The sequence below is a fragment of the Spinacia oleracea genome, chromosome 4, assembly GCF_020520425.1.
Source record: "Spinacia oleracea cultivar Varoflay chromosome 4, BTI_SOV_V1, whole genome shotgun sequence".
Lineage (NCBI taxonomy): Eukaryota > Viridiplantae > Streptophyta > Magnoliopsida > Caryophyllales > Amaranthaceae > Spinacia > Spinacia oleracea.
The window spans coordinates 6,306,989-6,332,363 of NC_079490.1; the positions used below are offsets into that span (position 1 = coordinate 6,306,989).

The 25,375-nt window shown below is 36.0% G+C and overlaps 1 protein-coding gene and 1 pseudogene across 2 annotated transcripts; one reads left to right on the top strand and one right to left on the bottom strand.

Annotated features, from left to right (window-relative positions):
* Nucleotides 1-391: 391 nt before the first annotated feature.
* LOC110792931 (dirigent protein 10-like) lies at nucleotides 392-5,880 on the bottom strand (annotated as a pseudogene).
* Nucleotides 5,881-7,868: 1,988 nt separating this feature from the next.
* Nucleotides 7,869-19,179, top strand: LOC110792941 (rhodanese-like domain-containing protein 6). Of its 2 annotated transcripts, none has more exons than XM_056842776.1 (9): nucleotides 7,869-8,377; nucleotides 8,558-8,622; nucleotides 9,251-12,114; nucleotides 12,595-12,793; nucleotides 13,979-14,060; nucleotides 16,231-16,313; nucleotides 16,990-17,122; nucleotides 17,891-18,068; nucleotides 18,264-19,179. In XM_056842776.1, exons 3-9 carry the CDS (start codon nucleotides 11,601-11,603, stop codon nucleotides 18,986-18,988), a joined length of 1,914 nt encoding a protein of 637 aa, XP_056698754.1. In that variant the 5' UTR covers nucleotides 7,869-8,377; nucleotides 8,558-8,622; nucleotides 9,251-11,600; the 3' UTR covers nucleotides 18,989-19,179. The 2 variants fall into 2 exon arrangements, with proteins under 2 accessions (XP_056698754.1, XP_021853452.2); XM_021997760.2 differs by having other exon boundaries at nucleotides 11,585-12,114.
* Nucleotides 19,180-25,375: the final 6,196 nt, after the last annotated feature.

Consider the following 25,375-nt stretch of genomic DNA (forward strand, 5'->3'; position numbering starts at 1 on the left):
ATCTTGAACATGCTTTATCTTCTAGACGCATCCTATGTTTCAGTAGTTTCATACCTTGATTTTTCTTTGTTCGATATAAATAAAGGACTTAGTGATAGGTGCAAATGAGCTAAGTTTTGGAGATTGGCAATTTTGAGAAGTTAGGAATAAAACTCTTGATTGACGAATGTAAGTCTTATGGTCTTTAAAATCTCCCAAATCAATCTTGATGCCTTCATTGACTCGAAATGTCATAGACCCAAAATGTCATAGATCGGGGAAGCACTACATGAAAAACTTATCATATATATTTTTGTTGTGTATTTTGTATAGCTCTCACTAAATCTTTATACCTATTAGAGAAATCAAGCTAAGTGAGACTAGCAATTTAGCAGCTTTACAAGCTATCCTATTAATTTTTTTTTGTACATATAACCGAGAACTCGAGTACGGTCTCAAGGCCATCACTCTCTTGCTGATCGACAGGAGGGAGTGTTTTTACGACAGCAAATCCCTTGGCATTGACATACTTTTCGGTTCCACCCATGACAACAACAACAGATTCAGAGACAACAGTCTGATGAACCCCAAAGAAGTTGATACTGTTATGATAACCACCTTCTTGGAACATAGCAGTAATGGTCATGGTTTGGGTCTTTCCATATACCGAGTTATATACATAAAACCCTGAGCCCGACCTACCATACCTAAGTTGAGTGCATGACCTTCAGTGAGTTCATCACAACTGCTATCATAGTTCCAAACATTAGCTGCTGCAGACTTGTTCCTAAAGAGAGTTGTGCTCCATTAACAACTGGGAATCCATTCCCTCCAACGTAGTTGTTACCACTGTTCTGTATCGCATTAGAGTTGACACCACTAGGCATGCTTATGAGCAAGTCGAGTTCGAGTTTTGCTAAACTCGACTCGAACTCGAATGCTGGAGGTGCAACTCGACTCGAACTCGAAAACTCGAAAAACTCGAAAATTCGAGCTCGACTCGAACTCGAAAACCAAAATTCAAACTCGACTCGGACTCGAACTCGAATTCAAGCTCGAATTCAAGCTCGGACTCGAACTCGAATTCAAGCTCGAATTCAAGTTCGAATTCAAACTCGAATTCAAGCTTGTATTATTATGGAGCTCGATTTTCAAAATCAAACCTGTGTTTACATTAAATAGATGCCATTTGCGTTTCTTAGCATCTTATTATTATAAAAGTGCTATTTTAAGATATAATACATAATTCATAATAAAAAATCAACAACTTAATTGAATTAAACACATGAAAATATCCCAATAAAAATATTAAAGAAAAATTATTCCACAACATTATTTTTTCAATACAACAAATGCAAATAGTACTCAATTTTGACATCAGCTTGCGGATTCCTTCGAAGGTACCGGAATGAAAATTTCTTTAGGTTGATCTTCATCTTTGTTCTGCAATAGTATCAAATTTTAAGATATAAATGTTCAGGGAAAACAACAAAGACATAAATTACGATAAAAAAGTAATTCATACCTTGTTCTTTCTTTTCACTCCATGGAGGGATCTGCACCAGTCACCTGTGCATATTAACATTTGCACTGTTTCTGGTGAAAGCCTTGCTCTGTAAGGATCTATTACACGACCCCCAGCACTAAAAGTTGCCTCAGAAGCCACAGTGGTGATGGGAACTGCTAAAATTTGTACCGCTAACTTAGACAAAATTCGGTACTTCATTGATTTTTCTTTCCACCAAGACAAGACATCAAATTTAGAATCTTGAGTAATGAAAAGCCCTTCATCAAAATACAAATCGACTTCGGATTTATTAGGCTCCACTACTTGCCCACATCTAACCGATTGCAAAATTTCTGACAAACCACTTACGGAACTACCTCCTTCCACAACACTTGAAGCAACTTCACATTCTGAACTTTCTTCATCAGTAAAGGAAGAATGCATTCTCACATATTCGTCATACAATTGATATATTAGTTCTCTAACTTTACTAATGTTTTCCCGAGCTACATGTGAAGGAAACAGTTTGGGGAATGTAATCTCTAGAACCCTCAATTTTAATCTTGGGTCCAATACAGCTCCTATTGACATAAGCATATTGCATTCACCCCAATACTTGTCGAACCTTTGTTTCATGTTTTGAACCATACTCTTAACAAAATCATCAGGAGACTCAGCTTTTTGATCCAACAAGACTTTAACTCTATGCACCTCAGTAAGAAACAAGTTAGAAGTTGGATATTCTGAACCTGATATGATGTTAGTAGTGTCTTTAAAAACTTTTAAGACTTGAAGCAATTTTTCAATCTTTTCCCACTCATCATCATTAGGACAACAATCATAACTATTATCATGTAAAGCATATCTAGGAAATACCTTTCTAAACTTGATAGCACAATCCAACATATCATAAGTTGAATTCCAGCGAGTCTTGCATTCAAGGACTAATTTCCGTGATTGCAAGTTGTATTGGCTAACAAGCTCACCAAACCGTTTAAGTCGTGCTTCACTTGAGTTCAAAAAGTCCACGCTGTCATGTACTCTTTCAATGATGCTCTTCACTTGTTGAAGCCCATGTTGAACCATTATATTGAGGATATGTGCACAACAACGCACATGAAATAACCTTCCATTGCATAACAACCTTCCATTAGATGCAAAATTATCCTTCAAAATCTGAATACAATAATCATTTGCAGTTGCATTGTCCACCGAGATTGTGAAAATCTAAGAGATTCAAAAAAACATTTCATTAGTTTAAGACTCCAATCACAACTAATACATACTGAGTAGTAGGAAAAAAAATACAAGCACACTTACTTTGTCTTCAATTTCCCACTCTCTTAAGCATGTTAAGATGCAATCTCCTATATTAGGACCTTTACGTGGAGGAGGCAAGTGGAAAAAATTGAGCACCCGCTTCTGAAGCTTCCATTGCGGATCTACAAAATGAGCTGTTAAAACCATGTATTCGATCTTTTGAGGCCTTGATCGCCACAAATCTGTAGTCAAGCTAATTCGATCTACTGTTTTCAACAATGCTTTCAGTTTCTTCTTCTCAATGTCGTACACTTTGAAGGAGTCTGTCCTTATAGTGTGACGAGACACACTTGTCCATTGTGGTATTCCCCGTTTTAGCATCAAATTGAAGCCCTCCTCTTCTACAGTAGTGAAAGGATGCTCATGCATGGTGATCCAATGTGCTATCCCCTCTCTCGTCTTTATCATGTCAAACTTACCATTATGCAAAGCACTAACAAATTCAGAATGGTTTGCACCAGCACTTTTATCAGATGGCATAAAGTTAATCAATTGTTGTTGTTTCATATGCAACGTCTTATTCGGACAAACATGTCGACTCAAATGACTAGTACTTTTAGATACCAAGATCGAAAGAGGACTGTTGAAATACTTACACCTTACTTTCCATTTCCCTTTGATTAATTCAGGTTCAAGAAAATCATTCCAGACTTTTGATCTTCTTGGTCTCTTGTAAGCTTGGAATGAGTTTTCTACCTCTGTTTCTTTCGATGTAGTGCTGGGAGTGTGCTCACCACCTGTTGCATTCACATCTTCACCTTCATCTTCATTTGGTTCCATAGGAAACAAATCCTCAGGATTCACATTAAACTCCTCTACTCTTGAAGAGCCTACAGGCGTTGACGATGCTTGTGGTCCACTTGAAGAATTGGTCATCCTGAAATACATATGAACGATATTATACGTCACTAAATACATTAAGAATGCTATTACAGTAGTACATACAAGCTAATAAACAACCAAATTAATGACACTGATAAATGATATAGATTTAGGCTGCTTGTAAGCTAGTATAGGATGAATCTGTCATCTCAAAAACAAATTTGTCATCTAAAAGATGCAATTTTAAAACACTAACTGACTGACTGTATAAGGGTGTGCTTTGTTTGGTATTAGAAATTTAGAACTAGTAAAATTAAGCTGGTCTACACTTAGTATGGCATATGTAGCACTTACTTTTCTTGAATTCTCGTAAAAAAAATGTTAAAAAGAACTAGGCCTAATTGGGTTCCAAAAAATTGAATAGTTTACCTCCACATACGAAGTACATGAATATATACAATACTCTTTAATAATGTAATCTACCATGATAATAATGGTTATTTCAATTAGTAAAGCAAGAAGAAGGCAAAGTAGCTTAATAAGCTAAAATGGATGTAATCACTTAACTCATCCACGAATGTTTTTGTGGAACATTCTATAATTAAATAAATTAAAATCAATCTAATAAACAAGTCAAAAACCATAGAAACACAGAGACTATTCGCTGCTACGAGTGCTCCATGATTTCTTTAATTAGAATCACCCAACAATCACCATTCACCCACTAATAAATCTACAAAAAAATAACAGGCCATTCAACTTTTCCAATAAATCATCACATAATTCACATAAATTACAAATAAGTAAAGAACTAAACAACGATGAAAAACAAAGAGATGATGGTAAAAACTAACCTTGAGAAATGCAGATGATCGGTCGAAAGAGTGATAGAAAGAGATGAGACTATGAGAACGAGTCAAGAGTGCTTTGCTTTGAAGAATATGGAGCTCGGGTAGGACTGAGGAGGAAACGACGGTAGTCTGTAGTTCGAGATTGACTAGGGTTTGAGAGTGAAATATTGGAGAGTGGAGACTGGAGACTTGGAGAGACTAAAGAAGACTCTAGATCTCCTAGAGGACCTAGATGAACGGTTTAGATTAGTTCTTTGATTATTTTATCTCCCTTTATATATATTTTTTTTCTTTATTTTTGTAGGAAAAACATTTAAATATATGAGTAAAAGTGTTGAAATAAAACATTCATATTTTCAGAAAAATTATATATGTTTAAATAATTCGAGTCTCACGAGCTTCTCGAGTCGAGTATCGAGTAACTCAACTCGACTCGTTAGATTTTCGAGTCGATCTCGAGCTCGAGTCGAGCTTTGACCGAGTTTTGACCGAGTCGAGTTCGAGTAACTCGCGAGTTCTGTAAGCTCATAAGCACCCCTAGACACCACCAAGTCCGGTGAGGAAGGGGACATTGTTGTTGTTGATGATGGCGGAGTTACCATTATTATGAGGGACACCATTCTTGTTAGGGAGGATTGCACCATTGGGCTTAGAAAATGGGACTTGCCCACTAACAGTAGGGTTGGCTACAACACCAGTGATTGCTTTTGCGGTAGGGTTAGATCCTCCTAGGATGTCATGCATGAAAAAAAATTAAATCAGGGTGAGCTCTATGTGCCACCAACAGCTCCACCTCCTGTAGCAGCGTCTCCACCAACAGCTCCACCTCATGTGGAAGTGACTCCACTGGCAGCCCCACCTCCTATGGTAGAGGCTCCACTGGCATCCCCACCTCTTGTGGTAGAGGCTCCACTGGTAGCCCCTCCTCCAGGGGCAGAGACTCCGTCGGCGCCTGAAACCCCAACTCTTGGGGCAATTTCTAGAGCTTCATCAGCAACTGGGGCATTATCCTCGGGGACGGATGCAATCACTTCATCGAGGATTCGAGCTGAGGTGACAAATGCAATAAGAAAGAGGAGTGTGAGTGGGAAAATTTGGCTCTTGAATGAGAAAGCCATTGGTAATTTTCAAAAAGCAGTGTGTTTTTAGTAGGAGCTAGCTGATTGGCTTTGTCTTGATTGATTGATGAATATGGAGTCTATCATTTGAGTTTATATATGCAGGCGAAGTGATTTCAAGAATAATAACAAGATGGAGTTGATGGGGGTGGAGTAGTTGTTCTTAGCCCATTCAATCGTCTTGTGGTGTGTTGGTTAGAAAAAGGGAACCTAGCTAAACCTCAAAATCTCCATTTGGAAAATAATTAAATGGAACTTTCAGGTGCTAAGTTGCTATTGTAACAGCTCACACTACCACACTACAAAAGTTGCATCTTGGATCTCAGCCACGGTTGCATCTGGGTAACCACTAACCACTACTATATTTTTCAATCAGGGATAAGTGACAAAGTCCATCAAACATAATTCCATTGGCAAGGCCCGTCTTTTATTATACTTGTAAACCGACCTCGGATCCAGTGTGGATCTTTGATTAATTGATGGACTAACATCACAATCTGTCAATTCGCCCAGAAAAATTTACCGGAATCTAAAAGAACTGACAAAGATGGTTGCATTTTGAAGATACGGCGTAAGATATAGTTTTAGAAAAATATAATAGTTGCATTTTTCTAATTCCCTTCCAGGAAACATAAACGTATTAGAGAGATCCAAACATAAACCACTACCATATCCGGAGAGGTGACAACTTCATTCGGACACCCTAAGCATACCATATGCTCCTAGAAGAGGCTTTAGAAAGTAGGTGATAAACTAATTTGGCTATCCCACTTGAAGCATGGCAGGAGTCGTGATGGGATATTCCCATCAAAAACTTAAGTGACTCAAAAGCCTCAGTTAACCGTATACAAATTTGATATTTTGAGAATACAAATCACCTGAAACTAGAGGATGTGAATAATGCAAAAATGAATACGCTAGGACGAGATTTCTGTCCCACATCTATTGGAAAGAAAAAAAAAGTGAGACGGAGAAGGTTTGAGGGAGAAGTAGAAAGGGAGAACTAATTGAAGTAGGAATTTGGAAATTTCGGAGGAAATTTGTTGGTCTCTATAGCTAGAGGGTAGAGAAAGAGAGGGTATTGGCCATTGGGAGTGGCCTAGAAGTTGGAGATAAAATGAATTAGGGCTCCGTTTGGTATGGTGTAAAACGTTTTCATTGTAAAATGATTTTTCATGGAAAATATTTTTCAAGGTAAAACTAGTTTTCCTTTGTTTGGCATCTTAAAGGAAAATGGGAGAAGATGGTGAAGATTGAGGGGAATAAAGGAGAGGGAGGTAAGGAGGAAAGAAGGAAAGTTGGTTTCCCTCCCTTTCAAATGGAAAAGGGTTTTCCACCTTTGAGAGAGTCATGGAAAATTGTTTTTCATCCCTTACCCAACCAAACAACGTAAAATGATTAAAAAGGGGAAAATTGTTTTACATGAAAACGTTTTACACCCTACCAAACAAAGCCTAGGTGCAAGTGACTTTTCAAATGAAAATGAAAATTTTACCAAATTGTACATTGGAAGCGGCGAGACTAAATTGAAATTTTCACCTTTAGCGCCCTAAATTAGAATTGGAAGTTTAAAACTAAACAAGAGTTTTATATTCATATACTTCATGTCTTCAGTGTTTATGTAGACGATCCGAAGCCTATCACAACCACCTCTAGTGACCATTTTGCATATATAGTGACCCATTTGTTCCTTAATGATTACTACGGAGTACAATTGTAACACCCCGCATTTTCAAAACACATTTTTATTAATACTAATGATTATCATCTTCTTAAAAACACCTAATTCAATTGTTATTTTTATTTTTGAAACGTATTATTAGAAGAACAATTATATAATTATCATTTTTATTAATTAGATATTTTGATTTTTATAAGCTATGTTTGATTTTATTTTGATGACATACGATTAACCAAATCCCAAAGTATAAGCCTCATTTTTTTTTATTAAGCCAAAAATCAGGAATTTTGCCTAATTGACTGAAATTACTGTTTTGTCCTTATAAATCCAAGAAGACAAATTACCTTTCTTCTTCTTCCATACTCTTCCATACGTGTTTAACCAAGCTAAGAAAGTCAATATTGCTTTCCAAGTGTCACTCATTCTTTTTATTCTGGCTTACTCATCAGTTATGGAACCCCCGGTTTCATTCTTTTTCTCACAAAAGTTTCATGGTATTGAAATTCCATGTTTTTGCAAAACCATTAGCTTGATCTCATTGCTTACGTCATTTAGTTTCTTCAACTCCATATAAATACTGATGGAAGTTAGCCATCAAACTCATTCAACCAAGTAACATTCCGTAGCAAATTAAGCTAAAGAAAATTTAATTAGCCTTTAAAGTCCCTAAAAGCTCCCATGTTTCCTAACCACCGCCGCCACCAAGGCTCCGCCACCACTGCAACTATTTCCACCACCATCTTCACCATGATACCCCAGACAAAAAGCACTGACCAATATTAACCAATACCCGCAAATATCGTGTCTAAGTTATAGTATTCCATTACTGAAACCGCACCCGAACTCGGGTAACACCTCTTTCTCTCTCCTAATCCATACAAACAGCCACCACAAAAGCTACCCAGACCGCCGGCTATAAAATCGGGTGACTGTTCCGACCACCCTAGACGCCACCCTTGTTCTGCCGTTTGCTCACACAACTCCACCTCCCTCTCCTCTGTTAATCTGTTGTCTTGTGGTTTGCTAGTTAGGACAAAACTAAAGGTTGATATTTTGTCCTCATATTCCAAAAAGTCAACCATATTTCCTTTTACTTTGGGTAAGATGATTTCCACAAAGCATATTACGTAGCTATGCGTGTGTTCGTATATGTTTAATGTTTTGAAATGTTTTTTTTAAAAAAAATCTAGTACTATTAATTAAATAAAGACTATTTATAAAAGAAGTAATTCTAATAATTTTTGGATAGTTACTAATCGGGTAATTTATAAATTACAAGAATATTCGGTACTTGGAGCTCAGGAAGAACGGTCCATCGAACAGGAAGTATAAACTACGGTTGAGGTAACATCTATTGCTAACACCCACAATCCCCTTATGAACTGTGTTTTATGAATTTATGAAATATGTTTATAATGATATGTTTTAATGGATTGTGGGATATGAATTGTGTTTACAAAGTGTGTTTTATGCATGATGATATTCAAATGTGTTTATGAATGATTTTATAAGAATGATGAGTTACGAATAAGATACGAAACATGATAAATAAAAGTGTAACCGGTTCTGGCAGTTAGTGGGGTTACTATTTCTAGGTCGTGCACGTACCGCCGTACCGTGGGACACCCAACAAGGGAGAGTGCTCCTTGAGGGTTACCGCAAGCTAAAAGAGAAACTACTTAGGTACGGGCGTATGTCCAACAAGGGAGAGTGCTCCTTGAGGACTATCGCAAGGTGGGAGACGTCCCGCAAGGCTAACTTGTCAGTTACCAAGTAAAATGAAGGTTTTATGAAAGATAATGGGAACTATCAAAGTTTCAAGTTATAAATAATGTTTTATTGCATTTATGAAAATGTTTTACTATGTTCTATTCTCCCTGATTGCAAAGTAAATAAAATAAATTGAAATGAGGTTACGCTGTTAGGGTAGTATGTTATTGGGCCTCGGCTCACGATATTGCTTTTGTTTTAGGTACGAAGAAGATCGTGGGATGCCTTAGAGTGAGGATGCAACCATCAAATTCACGATCGATGTTTAATAAAGATAACTATGTCATTAGTAATGAAGGGATATATTAATTAAACTCTAAGTTTGATTTCACGATTTGAGTTAGATTTTTAAATTAACGTTAAACATGTTAGAAATATTTATTAAGGTTTACTTAGATTTCAATGAAATTTTTTAAAGAATTAATCGAAGTGAAGTATAGTTACTGTTACTCAACAGTAGTCAGTAAATGTAAAAGGTTATGTCGCCTTGTATTTCCCACGAGGGAGATACGGCAAGTGACGCTCCGACTAAATTAGGGTTTCCGCTGCTAATTAAAGATAATTAACCTAATTAATGGTGTTTGGAAGTCGGGGCGTTACAACAATCTTTTAAAAAGATACTCCGTAGTTTCCATTTGTGAATCAAAGTAGCCCTACATATTAAAGTGAGCATTTGACTAAATAAAATCACATTATTTAAGCATAAAACACCGAAAATAAAGGAAAATGTTTGGTTAACCCTAAGGGTCAGCAACCCCTAAGATACATATAACATAAAATAATCGAATTTTTCATGAAATACCCCTGAATTTTTGCAAAATTCACCAAATGCCCCTCGACTTTCAGAAATTCACCAAATGCCCTTCACTTTTTTAACAAATACACCAGATACCCTTATTTATGAACTTAATGCACAAGATGCCCTCAATGACAATTTTCCGTTAGCTCCGTTAACTTTTCCGTTAAGTTTCTCCTTAACTAAACTAATTAACTCCTAATTAACCTAATTAACTATTTAAAAAAAAAAAAAATTTCCAACCCAAAGTAGGAGGATTGTCTTGAAAGTCAAAACTGTAAACATAGTTCAAGCTTGAAGCTTTCACCTTTGTCTTCCCCAGCACCACAAACCAGTTAGATTAGACTAACCCCCTCACTCATTCTCTTTCTCTCTCCTTTTTCCTCTTTTCTTTGCCTCCATTTTCTTGAACCCTTTAACTATGAATCTATGATCAACCCCTTGAATTTAATTCAACACTTATTCCAGAAGAAAAAATGTTCTTCAAACCCCACCTTACCATACTCTTCTTCCTTTTCTCTTTATCTCACCTCCTCACCTCGGTTTCATCATGGAAAAAAGACGAGTTTCACAATTGTAATCAAACCCAATTTTGCAATCGACCTCACTCTCGAAAACCCAATTCATGCTTGTTAATCTCCACCGATATTGGAATCTCTGACAGCAATCTTGTTGCGAAGTTGATCTCCAAAACCCCACCTCAAACTAATCAAGTTTCTACGAATTCTTTGAATTCTTCGAATCAGGAAGATGGGGTTGAAGATCTTGTTCAAAAACCCTTGATTTTCTTTATCAATTGGTTACTGGTTAGATTAAAAATTAGGGATTGATCGAAGAATGGAATACCCAAGTAGGCAATTAATTGATCTTCAGATTTCAATGGTGAGGAGAAGAGGAAGAATGAAGGGGGGAGGAGAGAGATTGAGCGGCGACGAATGGAAGGGCGCGCCAGCGGGTGGTGGTAAAGGCAGTTGGCAGGGGCTCGTAGAGGTGGTGGTGGTGAAGATAAGAGGAGAGAGGAATAAGGGGTAGTGAAGGGGAGGAAGAGAGAGAAAGGGGATGACCATGATGGTGAGCTACCATGGCTGCCATGGTTTCATCTGGGAGTAAGAATGGAAGATGGTGAGAACAAAACATAAGGGGAAAAAATAAAGGAAAATAAGTTTTTTTTTGACTTTTTATTTTTAAATTTAATTAGGTTAATTAGATAAATATGGATTAATAGAGTTTAATTAGGGTAAAGTTGACGAAAATCTAACGGAATTGACAGAAAATACTCATTAAGGGTATCCGGTGTATTTATTAAAAAGTGGAGGGCATTTGGTGAATTTCTGAAAGTCGAGGGGCATTTGGTGAATTTTTTTAAAATTCAAGAGTATTTCATGAAAAATCCGTAAAATAATATATAAGCATAATTAATTGGAGAGAGAAAGTGTTCTATGTAAACTTTCAATGCATTTGTAACCAATCAAAATTCAATATTGAAATGGTTACCAACCCTTAGGGTCACTCTATTATTGTCCGAAAATAAATTAGAAGCAACTTTTACTTTGTTTTAGGCGTGATCTACAATAAATATATTATACCCACCTACAAAAGATGGGTAGCTATTTCAACTCCAAAGAAAAAAAAACAATAAATATATTATGGGCCCGGTTCATTTTAAAATTAGGCTTCTATCTAGCATGGCCTTAACATATCTGGGCTACGCGGCCCATTTCCCATCCTCTCCATTTTCAGCAATTCTTCTCCATCAATGGCCGCTATTGTTAAGCTCCACGCAGAGGAGAGAGAAACAGAGAAAATAGCTTCTTCTTCTTCTTCAATGTCAGAAACTACAGAAGCAGAAGAAAAACAAGGAGTCCTACTATACTACAAGTACACCTCTTCTCCCATCGAAGACCTAAACCAACTCTTCACCTTCTACGAGTCAAACTGTTCTTCACTCGGTCTCCTCGGCCGAGTCCGACTCGCTCCTCAGGGCGTCAATGTCACAATCGGCGGTAAAATCTCTCACCTCCACAACCACATCGCCGCCCTCCTCGACGGTTATGGCGGATATTTTGAAGGTACCGACTTCAAGATCGCCTCCTACGATGAAGCCTTGAGTATGGAGGTTGCGAAAGAGTGCGGTTTCACTTCTCTCTCCATTCGAATTGTTAAGGAGTTGGTCACTCTTTCGTCTAATCCGTTGGTGAAAACTCCTTCGATTTCCGAAGCTGGGCGGCATCTTTCTGCGCTTCAATTTCACTCCGTTCTTAAGAATTCTGGTATATATGCATTTGTTTATCTTTTGTGTATTGAAGGATTTTTCAGCTTTAATTGATTGTTAATGTGTTGTTCATGTTTATTTGTGTGTTGAATTGATCATTTTTTGTTTATTGATGTGTATTTTAATCGCATTTCCAAGTTTTAATTATGTGAAGAAATGAGATATGGTGCATAAAATACAAACTTTGATCATTGATAACACACTTAATTGTTGAGAATAAGGGTTTCATTATGATACTTTGGAACGGATTTTGAAGAAAATGTAGGATTAATATGGGATAATTCATAATCTAACTTACTATAAATATGGATAGCGGCCTACTATTTTGGGACATCTCAAAGTAGAAAAGTGGACTATAAAAGTTAGATGGAGTTAAGTTTTATGTTTTTTTTTTGTATCAATGTTTTTTTGGGGGGTATTTTGGCGGTTGTCTTGATCTGATACTCATTGGCAGTATAAATGTTATTGTGTTTGGAAGGAGAACTTTTGAAAGAAGAATCACCAATCGACTTTAAAAAGCTTGTTCTGCTGGATGCAAGGAACTTGTATGAGACAAGAATTGGGAAGTTTGAATCTCCTGAAGTTGAGACTTTGGATCCAGTTACAAGGCAGTATAGTGATTTGCCTGCTTGGATAGACAGTAATGCTGAGAAGCTGCGTGGCAATTGTGTCCTCATGTAAGTTTGAAGGCCGAACTTCATGCTCTACAATTTGTTTTTTGGGGGATTGGTTAAGCAATGTAGAACATTTTTTTCCCCTTTTTCAGTGGGTCAAGAAGGAGATATCACCATGTAGGGAAGGTATAAGATTTCTGAAGAACAAAAGACCATCGTGTTTTCAAACACGGCCTTTCCCTGATTTATAACGCCCTTAGTGGTCTCCGTTCACCTAATACCTGAAATATTCCCTGAGGAATTGAATCTTCTTCCACATAATCTATAGAGTCTTTGAAGATTAAGCTTCTTCGTCCTACTTTTTTCCCATATAATGGTAATGAGCTAATCAACAGTAGACGGGTTATTGTTTTTCAAATCAAGGTTCTAATTTGCAAGGGTTGGTTTTGGTACACCGTCTTGCCTATTTCACCCTAAGTGTGATTTTTCTTGTACACATTGTGGATTCGTGGGTAAGGTTCTGACTTCTGAGGCTTGTTCTTTGTAGAATTACCTTTTCAAAAGGTATCATGCTAAGATAATTCTATACCACGGTGACGGGGAAGTAGTCTCTGCTGTCATGTGACCAAAATGGACCATCACCTTTAGTTTCTACTCTTTTAATCTGATGACTGCTTCCTTTTCTGTATCTTTAGTAAATATAATGAATGTTAAGCCCCTTTTGGTTATAGACTCGTTAAAGAGAAGCATCTTAAATTATGGGAAAACTGAACTGGTGAAGGTTGATCCTTTCACTGTAAAGCACGCCAAAAAGCACTTCATCCTAAATTCCACCGCCGGCATGAAGTTCTGCGAAGTTGTTAGAGAATAACTTCCACTTTGATCCTGCCATGGTGGTTTGAAGTTCTTGAAGTTACTGGCACATGATTTGGATATTTGTACTAAGTATCTTCAATCTAATGCTGCTTATCTTGTCTCAAGTAAATTCAGCTCATCTTTTTTCTGTGAAGAACTGTTTCTTTACTTGAACTAATTTAAAATTTTCATTAGCATATGAGAAATAGTGGTGCTGCTAGCCTGCTAGGTTCCTGCCCGGTCCTTATCTTATGTTAAATCTCAGCATTACCTCTAACTAGCTTCGTTCAAAACCTTGCTTGATATCTTTTTAGGTTTCTGGAGGTCAGAATTATTCTGATTTTTGTTTGAATCCTGCTATAACGGTCTAACCCGACAATTTGTGCACTGCAGGTATTGTACAGGAGGGATAAGGTGTGAGATGGCATCTGCTTACATAAGGTCGAAAGGTGCTGGCTTTGAGAATGTTTTTCAGGTAGGCATATAATAATCTCTTTTGCTAAATGAAATCAATTTTGAAATTAAGTCATTCACAACCGTCATCTTAATTTATATTATATATATTTTTACTAATTCTTTCTATGAGAAGGTGCCTTGTGATAAAAAAAAGTTCTTTGCACTACAAGAATTTGTTCATTATTTGCTTCTCTTAGTAACATTCAATTATACATCAATATTTATAAAGTTATTTTTCGACTGCTAGATGATCAGCTGCATAAGCGATAAGCCTATTGTTGTTAGTTTGGAGGCAAACCATTAAGTTCTTAGAGCATGTTTGGTATAGCACTTTTCAAGTGTTGGAAATGGAATCAATTAACTTATTCCTTTACCTATTGTTTGGTATGAGAGATGGGTTACACACTCCATTTCCAAAGGGTAACTCTCCATTACCACCAATTTGCTAACTCTCCTAACCTTGTGGTAATAAAATGTTATCCGGCTCAATCCCTAATTTGATACAAATGATTGCTTTCCTTAGGTATACCAAACAACAAATAATGATAACACTTAACACTACCATTTCTCCTTCTTAAATGTTTCCAATCCATTTCCTTTCCTAGATTCATACCAAACAATCAAACATGCACTTAAAGTTGTGATAGATTACTTTAATGGATGGACACTCATCAACCACCTAGCTTTGCTGTCTGATACTCTGCTGTTCACGACATTCTTTTACCCCCTTGCACAATTTTTGTTATTTGTTCATTTTAATTTTTAACCAATCACTATTTTAAGTCCTGCTGGTAATCTGTGACCATCGCTGGTAGTGTAAGCAGGGGGGAAGAGGGCAGGGGGTAGGGGTAGGGGTAGGGATGTGGAATAAAATTCCCCTCCACGGTTTATGGGATGAAATTCTTGGACATTGTATTCATGCCTTCTATTGAAAAAACCTGGAAACATAGTGAAAGTGTATCTAGACATGCTATAACTAATTTTTGTGTTGAATCCTCTTTCATCTGCTCGATCCCTTGTTCTTCTTCTCAGTAGGGAAGAATGAAGACTTCAAATGAGATTTATCCGGTTCTTTATGTCTAGCCTAGCCGACAAACAAAATTTTCAACTGTCAATTGTTTCTCTTTATAAAGGGCTTCCTTTACTGTGACTGCTTTTTATAGGCTGCTCATACCAGAACGAGATTCTATTTATGCCAGTCTGCTCACTTGCGATGGTATTATCCTGATCCAGATCATATGTTTGTAGACTATTCATAGTTTCATACAACCACTCATATTAACTTCAATCTGAATCTGAGCTGCAACTTACGCAAATCTTTTAATTTAAAAAAAAAAAACACAAGTGGAAATATTTTATGAAAGCCACAATTAAAATCAATAACCAAGTAGCATATCCTGAATTTTGGTGGATGATTACAATTATGTCAATGGAGGTGCTTTGGCAATATCCTACCTAGATTGAGGAAGAGAGTAGAGGAAGTCAACCACTACAATATCTTAGCTTTTCAAACTATATGTTACTCTTTTTGGCTCCAGAAATCCCTTCATTTTTTGCCAGCACCGCTATATATGCCATCATGTTTTAGTGGGTACCGGCCTACCGGGTACCTTGCTGCTTGTCTCTTCTGTCCTCGCTGGCTTAGATAATTATGACGCCACATGGAAAGAGAAGGGGGTGTCTGTTAGTGTCAAACTTCAGGGTGGCGTTTTTTAGTGTCCTGATTATTAGTTATTAGCTACTTTAGTAACCATTTTTAATAATTGAGATTAGTTTCAGTTTCATGTATCAATTGGTTTAATGGGATGTAGGCTGCAGTTTTATACTTTGACACGGCCTTTAAGTTTGGAAATGCTTTAAACAATTTTGTCTCATTTTTCCAGTTCGGCCATGTTTCTATCTGGAATTATATATTTTTATTTTTACGACTGAACGTGATTTTGTTTAATGGAGGTGGTACTCTGTGTTGGTCGGTAAATAGCGATGCTAACTTGTGCCCAGGAAAAAAAAATGTCTAACTTCATTTTGTGCATGCCGTCATCAAAATGTACTATTTGTATTTACTTTTTGTTGCATTAGCTATTTAGCTTGTTGGTGCTGTCTTGTTTTCTTTGTCGTCTAGTTAATTCATTGTGCGTACTTTGAGCCTAGTGAGACTAAGCTTTTGACCTAATGTGGTTTAACTGCAGCTGTTTGGTGGAATACAGCGTTACTTGGAACAATTTCCAGATGGTGGGTTTTTCAAAGGAAAAAACTTTGTCTATGACCCACGGTAAGCTTTTCTTGCTTTGAACCATCTTCGACATCTATTTTGTAACGAGTCTTTAGTTTCACTATGGCCACGACTTTAGGATTGACTATTATCAGCTACTTAGTATAAATATCACGTTAGTTTTCTGCATTGTTGTTAAACTATAATTCTTTCCACAGTTTTTGTTAAGTGCTTGTCATTCTGATGGTGTGGCAAAAAACTTCACCTGAAGTAAACCAGGATTGCAATCTTGAAGAGTTTTTGTATAATAGAGGATGAGAAGTTGTCATGATCAGGAGGTTTTTAATATTACATGCCGTATAGCGTCCTAGAATCAGTTCTTTTGGCGTAAGTGGTGAGATAATAAGTCTATCCCGCATATTGAAAGTCTTGAGTGAAAGGTTTCCTGAGCGACCTATGTAGAGAAGTGCAGATTATGAGACAAATCAAACCACACATTTTTCTTAAGACAGGTGAAAGGTGAAATGGGATATGAAGCGACTTTTATAGGCTCAGTGGATTTTAGTGGGACATAAGATGATTTCAATCGAATACGGAATGAGTTGGACTGTTATATTATGAAAACCTGCCTTACATAAGAGTTCCCCTAAATTTATGCTTGGAATTTGAATGTCATTGTTTAAAAATCATAATACTATCATTTCATCTGGCTGATTGTCGTTTTTGCTCCGCATAGGATTTCGGTTGGGAGTTCAAGTAAACATATTTTGGGTAAATGCCTTCTTTGTGGCACCACTTTTGATGATTATTCTTCACGCTGTCGTTGTGCATTTTGCCGGATGCTTGTATTGGTCTGCAATGATTGTAAGGTAAGGGTAATGTATAATTACAGTTCAACACCACAAGAATTTGAACCTTCTTTTACTGTTTACTCATTTGACACCCACTTTATAAGTGAACTTTAATTGAATGGTGACGTGAATTGCGGAGAATAAAAAGCCGGCGTGATGTAATTTTGTACGGTTTCCCTTACTTGGTATAGCCGTATAGAGCTGTTCTCGTATGAATTATTTATGCGGTGTGGTTGGGAGTGCGTTCAATGATGTATGCCAAGTGAATCTTTGAAAATCTCTTAAATCTCACTAAAGAGTTTGAATCTTTTTAGTCATTACTAATGAGCTACTGGCAGTCTGTGTGTGAAGGGCGAGGACATCTCTTGTTTTAGGATGATCTTGGGGGCCTTGTCTTTGGGGTACCAAGTCTGGTAGTCCTATGATCTCTAGAGTCCCTAAGCTATCTAGGAAAAACTTCTATTCATGTAAGGAGGTTGTTTAATGACCTATAAAATCGGCTTTCAGTAGGTCGTGTATACAACAGGTTTATTTTGATGCTGATGTTTATGTGATTTAAGGTGACCAGGTCTGTTGTTTGTAATACGCCAGTTGTATAGAAGTTTTGCCTTGATATTTAAATTGCGCCAAACTTGAGTTTTTGCCTGATAAAAAACCTCGACAATAATTCTTATTTGGATAACCCTTATTTCCGCCTCCTTTATCCTGAATAATTATTAGTCTATGGAATTATCATGTTCTGCTTTCTAGTGTTTTATTTATTTATTTGGCTTCTTGTGTCTTCAGACGGAGAGTGCCCAATATGCTTGTGAATTGTGCCAGAAACATGGGAAAGTTGCCCAGTCTGTTCCACTAGTTAATGATGATTGTTCTGAAGTAATTCCAGAATGTGATATTGGAACAGCTCCGACTGAGTGCCCAACCCATCTTAGCACAAACCAGATTCAAAGTCCCTTCATCCCTGGTAAGGTTTGCACATTCAGATTTTTTACTGTCTTAATTACAGTAAAACTGACTCTTTCCAAGTTTCCGTGGTTACACAATGAAACTGGATTTGTCTAATATGAATCACTTCACACCTTGAGCTACGTTTTGTTTTCTCTGGTATGATGCTATGAATACCACTCAATTCTGTTATATTCCTTTTTAATCTGTATAGGGCCTCTGAAGAAACTGAGGATATTGTGTCTTCACGGATTTCGTCAGAATGCTTCCAATTTCAAAGGAAGAACTGCCGCATTGGCAAAAAAACTTAAAAGCTTAGCGGAGCTTGTTTTTGTGAATGCTCCCCACGAGTTACCATTTATATACCAACCTCGTAAATCAGAAAAGGAGTGCATATCAAGTTCACCTCCACCTACAAAAAATTGCAGCAAAAAATTTGCGTGGTTGGTAGCTCCCGATTTCCAACAAAAGGAAGCTATTCATTGGGAAAGTATTAATTCGTCCTTTGATCCTCTTCAGTATCAGCAGCAGACTGAGGGGTTTCCCGAGTCTTTATCGTATCTGAAATCTGTCGTGTCTAACGAAGGTCCCTTTGATGGCATTTTGGGATTTTCACAGGGAGCTGCAATGGCGTCTCTTTTGTGTGCTGAAAGAAAACGCCTAAACCTAGAATTAGGTTTCAGATTTGTGATATTGTGTTCTGGATTTGCCGTTAATCTAGCAGGATACGAAAAAGGGTCCATTACTTGCCCTTCGCTTCATGTTTTTGGAAATGAGGATGGAGGTGATCGTCAAATATCATCTGGTTTCAGCAGAGATTTATCATCATATTTTGAAGAAGGATGCAGAATGATTATTGAGCACGACTCTGGTCATATAATTCCTACAAGACCTCCTTATATTGGCGAGGTCAAAGAATTTCTTCGGCAATTCATATAATACGCTGAATTTATTTGATATTTAGAAACTATTTACTTCTTTTTGTATGAATGTATAGAAAGCTTGATTACCCAGTAGCTCTAGGTTAGTCAAGATTCTGGACCTGGTAGAGATGTCTCAAAATTCCTTGATATTCCAATTGTTAATGAGTTGCCGACTTAACGTACATGTTTAGTTTGATTTTACTCTTATGTTCATGAGTTTCAATTTTTTTTTTTTTTTGCTCGATTTTGGTACTTTTTGTTAGCCTTGATCTGTTCTCATATTGAGTTTGTTTTGCCTTTTGATGATGGATTACTTTTGTAGTTCTACTGTCAATTGTTCAAGGGATTAGAATGTGATATGTGTAGGTGTTTTTGTAAGCCAATGATTGAGGTGGTTTTTTTTTACGCAAAGACGAGGATACTATATTACTTATGGCTTATGCCTAATCGAGTTTGTTACAAAAGGGGCACACATCAAAAAATTGATGCCAAAATAATTACATATGGATCAACAACACCATATGAACAACCAAAATATTATAAAAGTATCCAAAATGTACTCCTAGCCTGCACAAGTCGCACCGTAGTCATGGACAATTTGACTATTGATTAATGAATGCACTAATCTTTCCCTTCAAAAAAAAAAAAAAACAAAAACAAACAAACCTTATGCTTCCTTCGAAATGCCTTCGTCACCTTGACCATCTGCATTGCTCATTCTTCCTTTACCTGCACTTGTGACGGATGTTGTAACAGTTGTGGGGATAGTACCAAACAAGATATTAGTGACATAGTTCACAAAGAAAGTTGTGTAAACTGAGAAAGGTCAAATCATTTTTTGCTCAAACACAACCCTATTTCTGGATTTCCAAATATGCCAAATGGCTACAGAAAACAAAACCTTCCAATCCATATTTTGACCCACATTCAAACGCATCTAACCCTCCCAATTTTAAAGTGAAAAATGAAACCAAATTAACCGAAGGTTTGTGTGCTAGCCTTTGGAAAATATAGTTCCAAATGATACTAGATTCCCAACAATCCCTAAGAATCCGTTTGGTAGGGAGTAAAACATTTTATGGGAAAACAGTTTCCCTCTATTTTCAATTTTACATTGTTTGGTTTGCGAAAGAGTGTAAAACCATTTTTCCTAGGAGTAAAATTGATTTCTCAAGGATTGAAAATCATTTTCCTTTCAAAATGAAGGGAAATCTGTTTTTCTTTCTTTTGCCTTATCTCTATTATACACTCTTCTCACTACGGAATACTTGCTTCCTTTCCCTTTCATTTTCCTTTTGTTTCTTCATTTTTCTTACATGGAACCAAACAACGGATACCTAATTTTGGAATTGTGTTTTCCATTGTAAATTGTTTTCCATGAAAATTATTTTACATTGAAAATGTTTTACACCCAACCAAAGGGAGCCTAAATGTAAACGAGTTTCAGCATGAACACCACATCTAGTATAGAGAGAAGAAATGAAATCTAATTTTTTAGAGAGACTCTCAGCAACTGGCAGAGTCTCATACTCCCTCCGTATTTATTTAAGGAATACACTTGCCTTTTCCGATCGTATTTATTTAAGAGATACACTTGTCATTTTTAATAACTTATCAACCCCACCATCTAATTAAATAATCTATCTAATATATCCTATGTCCCACCACCCTATTAAACAAATAATTTCAGAACTACACCCCACACCCCATCCCTAAAATGACATGGTCTTCACTTGTTTTACTCATTAAAATATCTACCAAACCCCACTTGTTTTATTACGGAGTACTTTATTTCATTCAATTCTTCTTCTTAATACCCGTGTCAGGCCAAGTGTATCCCCTTAAATAAATACGGAGAGAGTACTACAGTAGTGATGTGCTCACATACTCACATCTTAAAACTGTCAAAGGATGAAAGGTGGGTATGAATCGTATGATCAATGATTTATGGTTGTTTTGAGGACCTTATATGTTTTTTTTTGTTAAGTGCAGATGGTTAACGTCTGCAATTTATACCTCGTACTACTTTGAGAGTTTGATGTCGTTTGGTATGTGAGAATGAGAGGGAACAGGGAATAGATTGGGAATTAGTGGATGGGAATTCATTAAATATTTCCATGTCCATTGTTTGACATGCTTGTGGAAATAAGTGGGAAATTGTTGTTTGGTATGTTGACTAAGATATGGAGTTATATAACAAAATTATTGGCTTACTTTTTTTTAACAATGATCACTTTCTGATTTATATTAAATGAAAGGTAAAAGAAATATCATTTACAATTATGTATAACGTTTCCCATCCGTAAAAATGTGGGAATCGAGTGCCCTAATTCCCATTCCCTAACGCCTATTATCTCCCATTGCCTTCAAATAAACAAATAAAATTTGTTTATTCCTATTCCCACCTTCGGAATCATTATTATCCCCCTGCTTATTCCTATTCCCACCTTCGGAATCTCTAATACTCTTATTTAATTTCCTTTTATTATATCTCTACCCAAGCTAAAACCCTACACCGTATGTTAGCTTGTACGTTGATCCAATTTTCGTCCAAAAGCTTAGTGTTGGATTCAAGTAATCCATCAATTCATCCTAGCTGAATTCCACCAACAACAATCCCTTCGAGTTGCACTATATCAGCCATCTCTTCACACTTTAGTACGTCTGTGTTATGGGATTACAATGTAGCTTATTTACTAAAGTTAGTTGCATATCAGTTTAGGCGTTTAGCGGGCGAGAAAGTTAGTTGACAAGCTATTAAATAAAATATACCTTAAAACTAGGAGAGTTTGTTAAAATTAAGTTTGTTAGCTGTCCACTCGGTTACAGAATCAGCTGTATAAAACAAACGATGCATTTTATTTGGAAAACTAATTTATCAAATTACATTCTCTGAAATTTCTGATTCTCTCTTTCTCCTTCTCCTATGTCTAGGTTTTCTTCTTCTCTTATGCATACATTCTGCCATTAAAGGAGAGTTGGTGAAGCTCCCTTATCAATCCGAATCACAATCGTGGAAATTTCTCCCGCGAAAAATATCACAATGCCTAACTGAAAGTAAATCACCAATCTTAAGAATGCCTAATTGAAAGTAATTTACACTCATCAACAAATTCAAAAATACCGAGACATTTTATTTCTTTTATCTCATGCAAACATTATTCTTTCACTTATTCGGCTACTCTTTCTAACCTCGAAAAGACAAACACTTGGTTTGATCTCAACCAAACAACACTCAATTTAATTTATTCTACTAGTTTAATCTCATCAAAGCATTCAGTGAACAAGTTTTTCTCATCAAAGGAATTCTGGAAGGAATTTCCAATGCAATGATACATCTTTGTTGTTACTTTGGTTTCTTGCATATTATAAGTGGCGGTATGATACTTGGATACTTACGTATTCATATAGGCATATTGTAAAATGATACACTATTCCATATTGCATATGTTGTTTTGTTGTATTATCATTGAACGCTTTAACTTGGAGGGTATGGAGAATTTTTTCTGTTGAACTTGAGCTCTTAGGCTCTTTTGTGAAACATACTCTTTTTTCTTTTTATATTTTTTCACAAAGACCCTTTGTCAGATTGTCACATATGGACTATTCAAGTTTCTCTTTCCAATAGCATCACATCCCCTCGGATCACTAGTCAAGATTACCCGATAATTTTATTATGTTAAATACGCTATGGAAATGGAAAATGGAGGAAGAAGTAATCCAGGCTGAGTTTCAAAAAAAACTTTAATTACTTTACAAATTCTTGTGTTGGTTGTTGTACAATGAATGTGAATGCCCTATATATAGACTTCTAGCTTGGTTCAAGGAACATTTAACACTAGAATATTCTATAATCTCTTCAAAAGTAAATTAACTAATTAACTCTCTAGAAAGTTCCCACCATTAAATAAAATAGAGAATTTTTGATTGAAAGGTTTTTTTTTTTTAAAAAAAAAAATTCTTTTGTTTTAATTAGTTACTAGTATGGGCCCGTGCTAATGCACAGGATTTCTATAAATTAGGAAACAAATAAAATAGTGCTTTAGATTTTTAAAAACACTTCCTTTGTAAATTATAGTAGTAATAACATAAATAAGGAGTAATTATGATTTTTTTAATGATGCTAGATAATTGAAATGTTGTTAGACGCCTAAGGCAAAATGTCATATTATAATAAAGTAGCTTATCAAAAAGTTGTTATCAATTGACTTTTCTAGGTATATCATTTCAGTTTTGATTTACTTATTTAGCTAGTTTGAAGTACGCTTATAAGAATGATTACAATAGAGATATTGTATAATTTTATGGATGTTAGTTGATTTTTATGAAATAAATATTTACTTGAAATGGTACTAATTTTCATATAATTATTCAAGATGTGACTTCAATAAATATATTTTGTCTGATTTTATAAATATGTTGGATTATTAGAACCAATATTCCTTTTATTTAATTAATTTAAAAAATGAATTATTCATACACTTGAAATGGTACGTTTAATTATTCATTATTTTAATGGTGAGGCGTGGTACTGTTTGTCGTTGTACTGTTCTATATCCCTCATAAAGAATGATGTTTTATTCGAGTTTCCATATTGTTGACTAAGTGTATATGTAAATGATACTCCGTAGTACATAGAATATTTTTTTCGTAGTGTACAATCATTTTTCACATATTTTCATTATTTCAATTTTAATGATCTCCTCCTAAATATATTCTTATTTTTCTCCATGTACTATTTATATAGTTGTTGGCATGTAGATATAGATTAAGGAGCATTTGCTTTAAGGTTTTCAAGAAAGATAAGTGAATCAATTGAGTTGATTCCCTTATGTATGTGTTGTTTATTAGTTAAATTTTGTGTCCTCCCTTTTACCCTTTCTTACCGCCAAACTTCTTCCCCACCCCCGTCTCTTCTTTTCCTCTACTCTAAGGCCACCTTGATCAGGTCCCCTCACATTATTCCACCACCTCTCGATCTAACGACCACATCCACCAGAATCATCTACCTTCCTAGCTAACCCTCCACCTCCAACCACCAAGATAGAAATCTTACCCAACTATCACGAATTTTACACCATCAATAAAAATATCCTAACGAACCCAACTGCAATCAAAATCCCACCATCGGCGACAAAAATCTCACTCCGATCCACCAACGACCGAATGAGCTACACTCTTAATAATAACCCACACAATCACCAGTAAAAATCTCCCAGCTACCACGAAGCCAACAACCATCATCTTCTCACATGTATTTCATAATAATATCTTCTTCAAATGACCGATGAATAGAGCTGTCAAAAATCGACCCGACCCGAAAACCGACCCGAACCCGACCCGAAAACATTGGGTCCTGAACAAGATTTTGTGACCCGTAACCCGATTTTATCCGAACCCGAGCAACCCGAAAAGGAATGGGTCAAAACCCGACCGAACCCGTTTTGGACCCGACCGATTGAAAATCATTGTATTTATAGTAATAAATGAGATTATGAGAAAATTTAAGCATAATTGACACGTTGTTTTTACTATTGTTGTGTGTAATATGATTTTAATTTGAATTATACGCCATTTTATGGTTGAATTTGACTAAATATAAACTTTCGTAGGAAAATTTGTTAATTTGTGCCAATATTTTGTATATTTATAACCTAAATTAATGAAAATATAATGCGCGTTTTAAAATCTCTCAACCCGTTGGGTCAACCCGAACCCGAAAGTTCTGGGTCCCGAACAAACATTTGCAAACCCGAACCCGAAAAAGTGACCGATCCGATTCAACCCGAACCCGAAAGTAATTTTTTACAACCCGACCCGACCGACCTGTTTGACAGGTCTACCGATGAAGTAATTTTACCTTGCTCCTTATTTTTTACTCTCTCCTACAATATTACTTTTTTTTGCTAGGGGGTGTTATGTATACTTTATTTTTTGATAGTGGAAAGGATTGTATGCTTATTCTACTTTTTTAGTAATAAATTATAAAATGTATGGTTTAATCATTTAACTGAATTACCTATTTTTTTTATTAAATTGATTAAATATACGTTAAATGAATATTAAAAAAGTGACTTTCTATGTGCTAGATTGATTGGAATTATTTTTCAATTATTTCATAATATTTAATAATTTGTGTCGAAATAGTAAGTCATTATATTTGTGTTATTCAAATTTCCTTTCAAAAGATAAACAACCTAATTTTTTTCCCTTATTTATTGGTATGTATATTTCATTCATTTAATACAATATTTTCTATTTCCTTTTTTGTCAATAGTTTGAATTCTCCCTTTTTCTTTTCTCTTCTTTTTTCCCCTTATTTATTGCTTAATTGGTGCATGATTGAAGTTGTGATTGACTGTTTCCTTTTAATGGGAATATGATGTGGCAATTGACGTGACAT

Coding starts and splice junctions, on each gene's coding strand:
- LOC110792941 (XM_056842776.1), top strand. CDS start 11,601: ATGGCCGCTATTGTTAAGCTCCACGCAGAGGAGAGAGAAACAGAGAAA. Junction 14,061..16,230: donor GCTTTGAGAATGTTTTTCAG/GTAGGCATATAA, acceptor GTTTAACTGCAG/CTGTTTGGTGGAATACAGCG. Junction 18,069..18,263: donor TCAAAGTCCCTTCATCCCTG/GTAAGGTTTGCA, acceptor TAATCTGTATAG/GGCCTCTGAAGAAACTGAGG.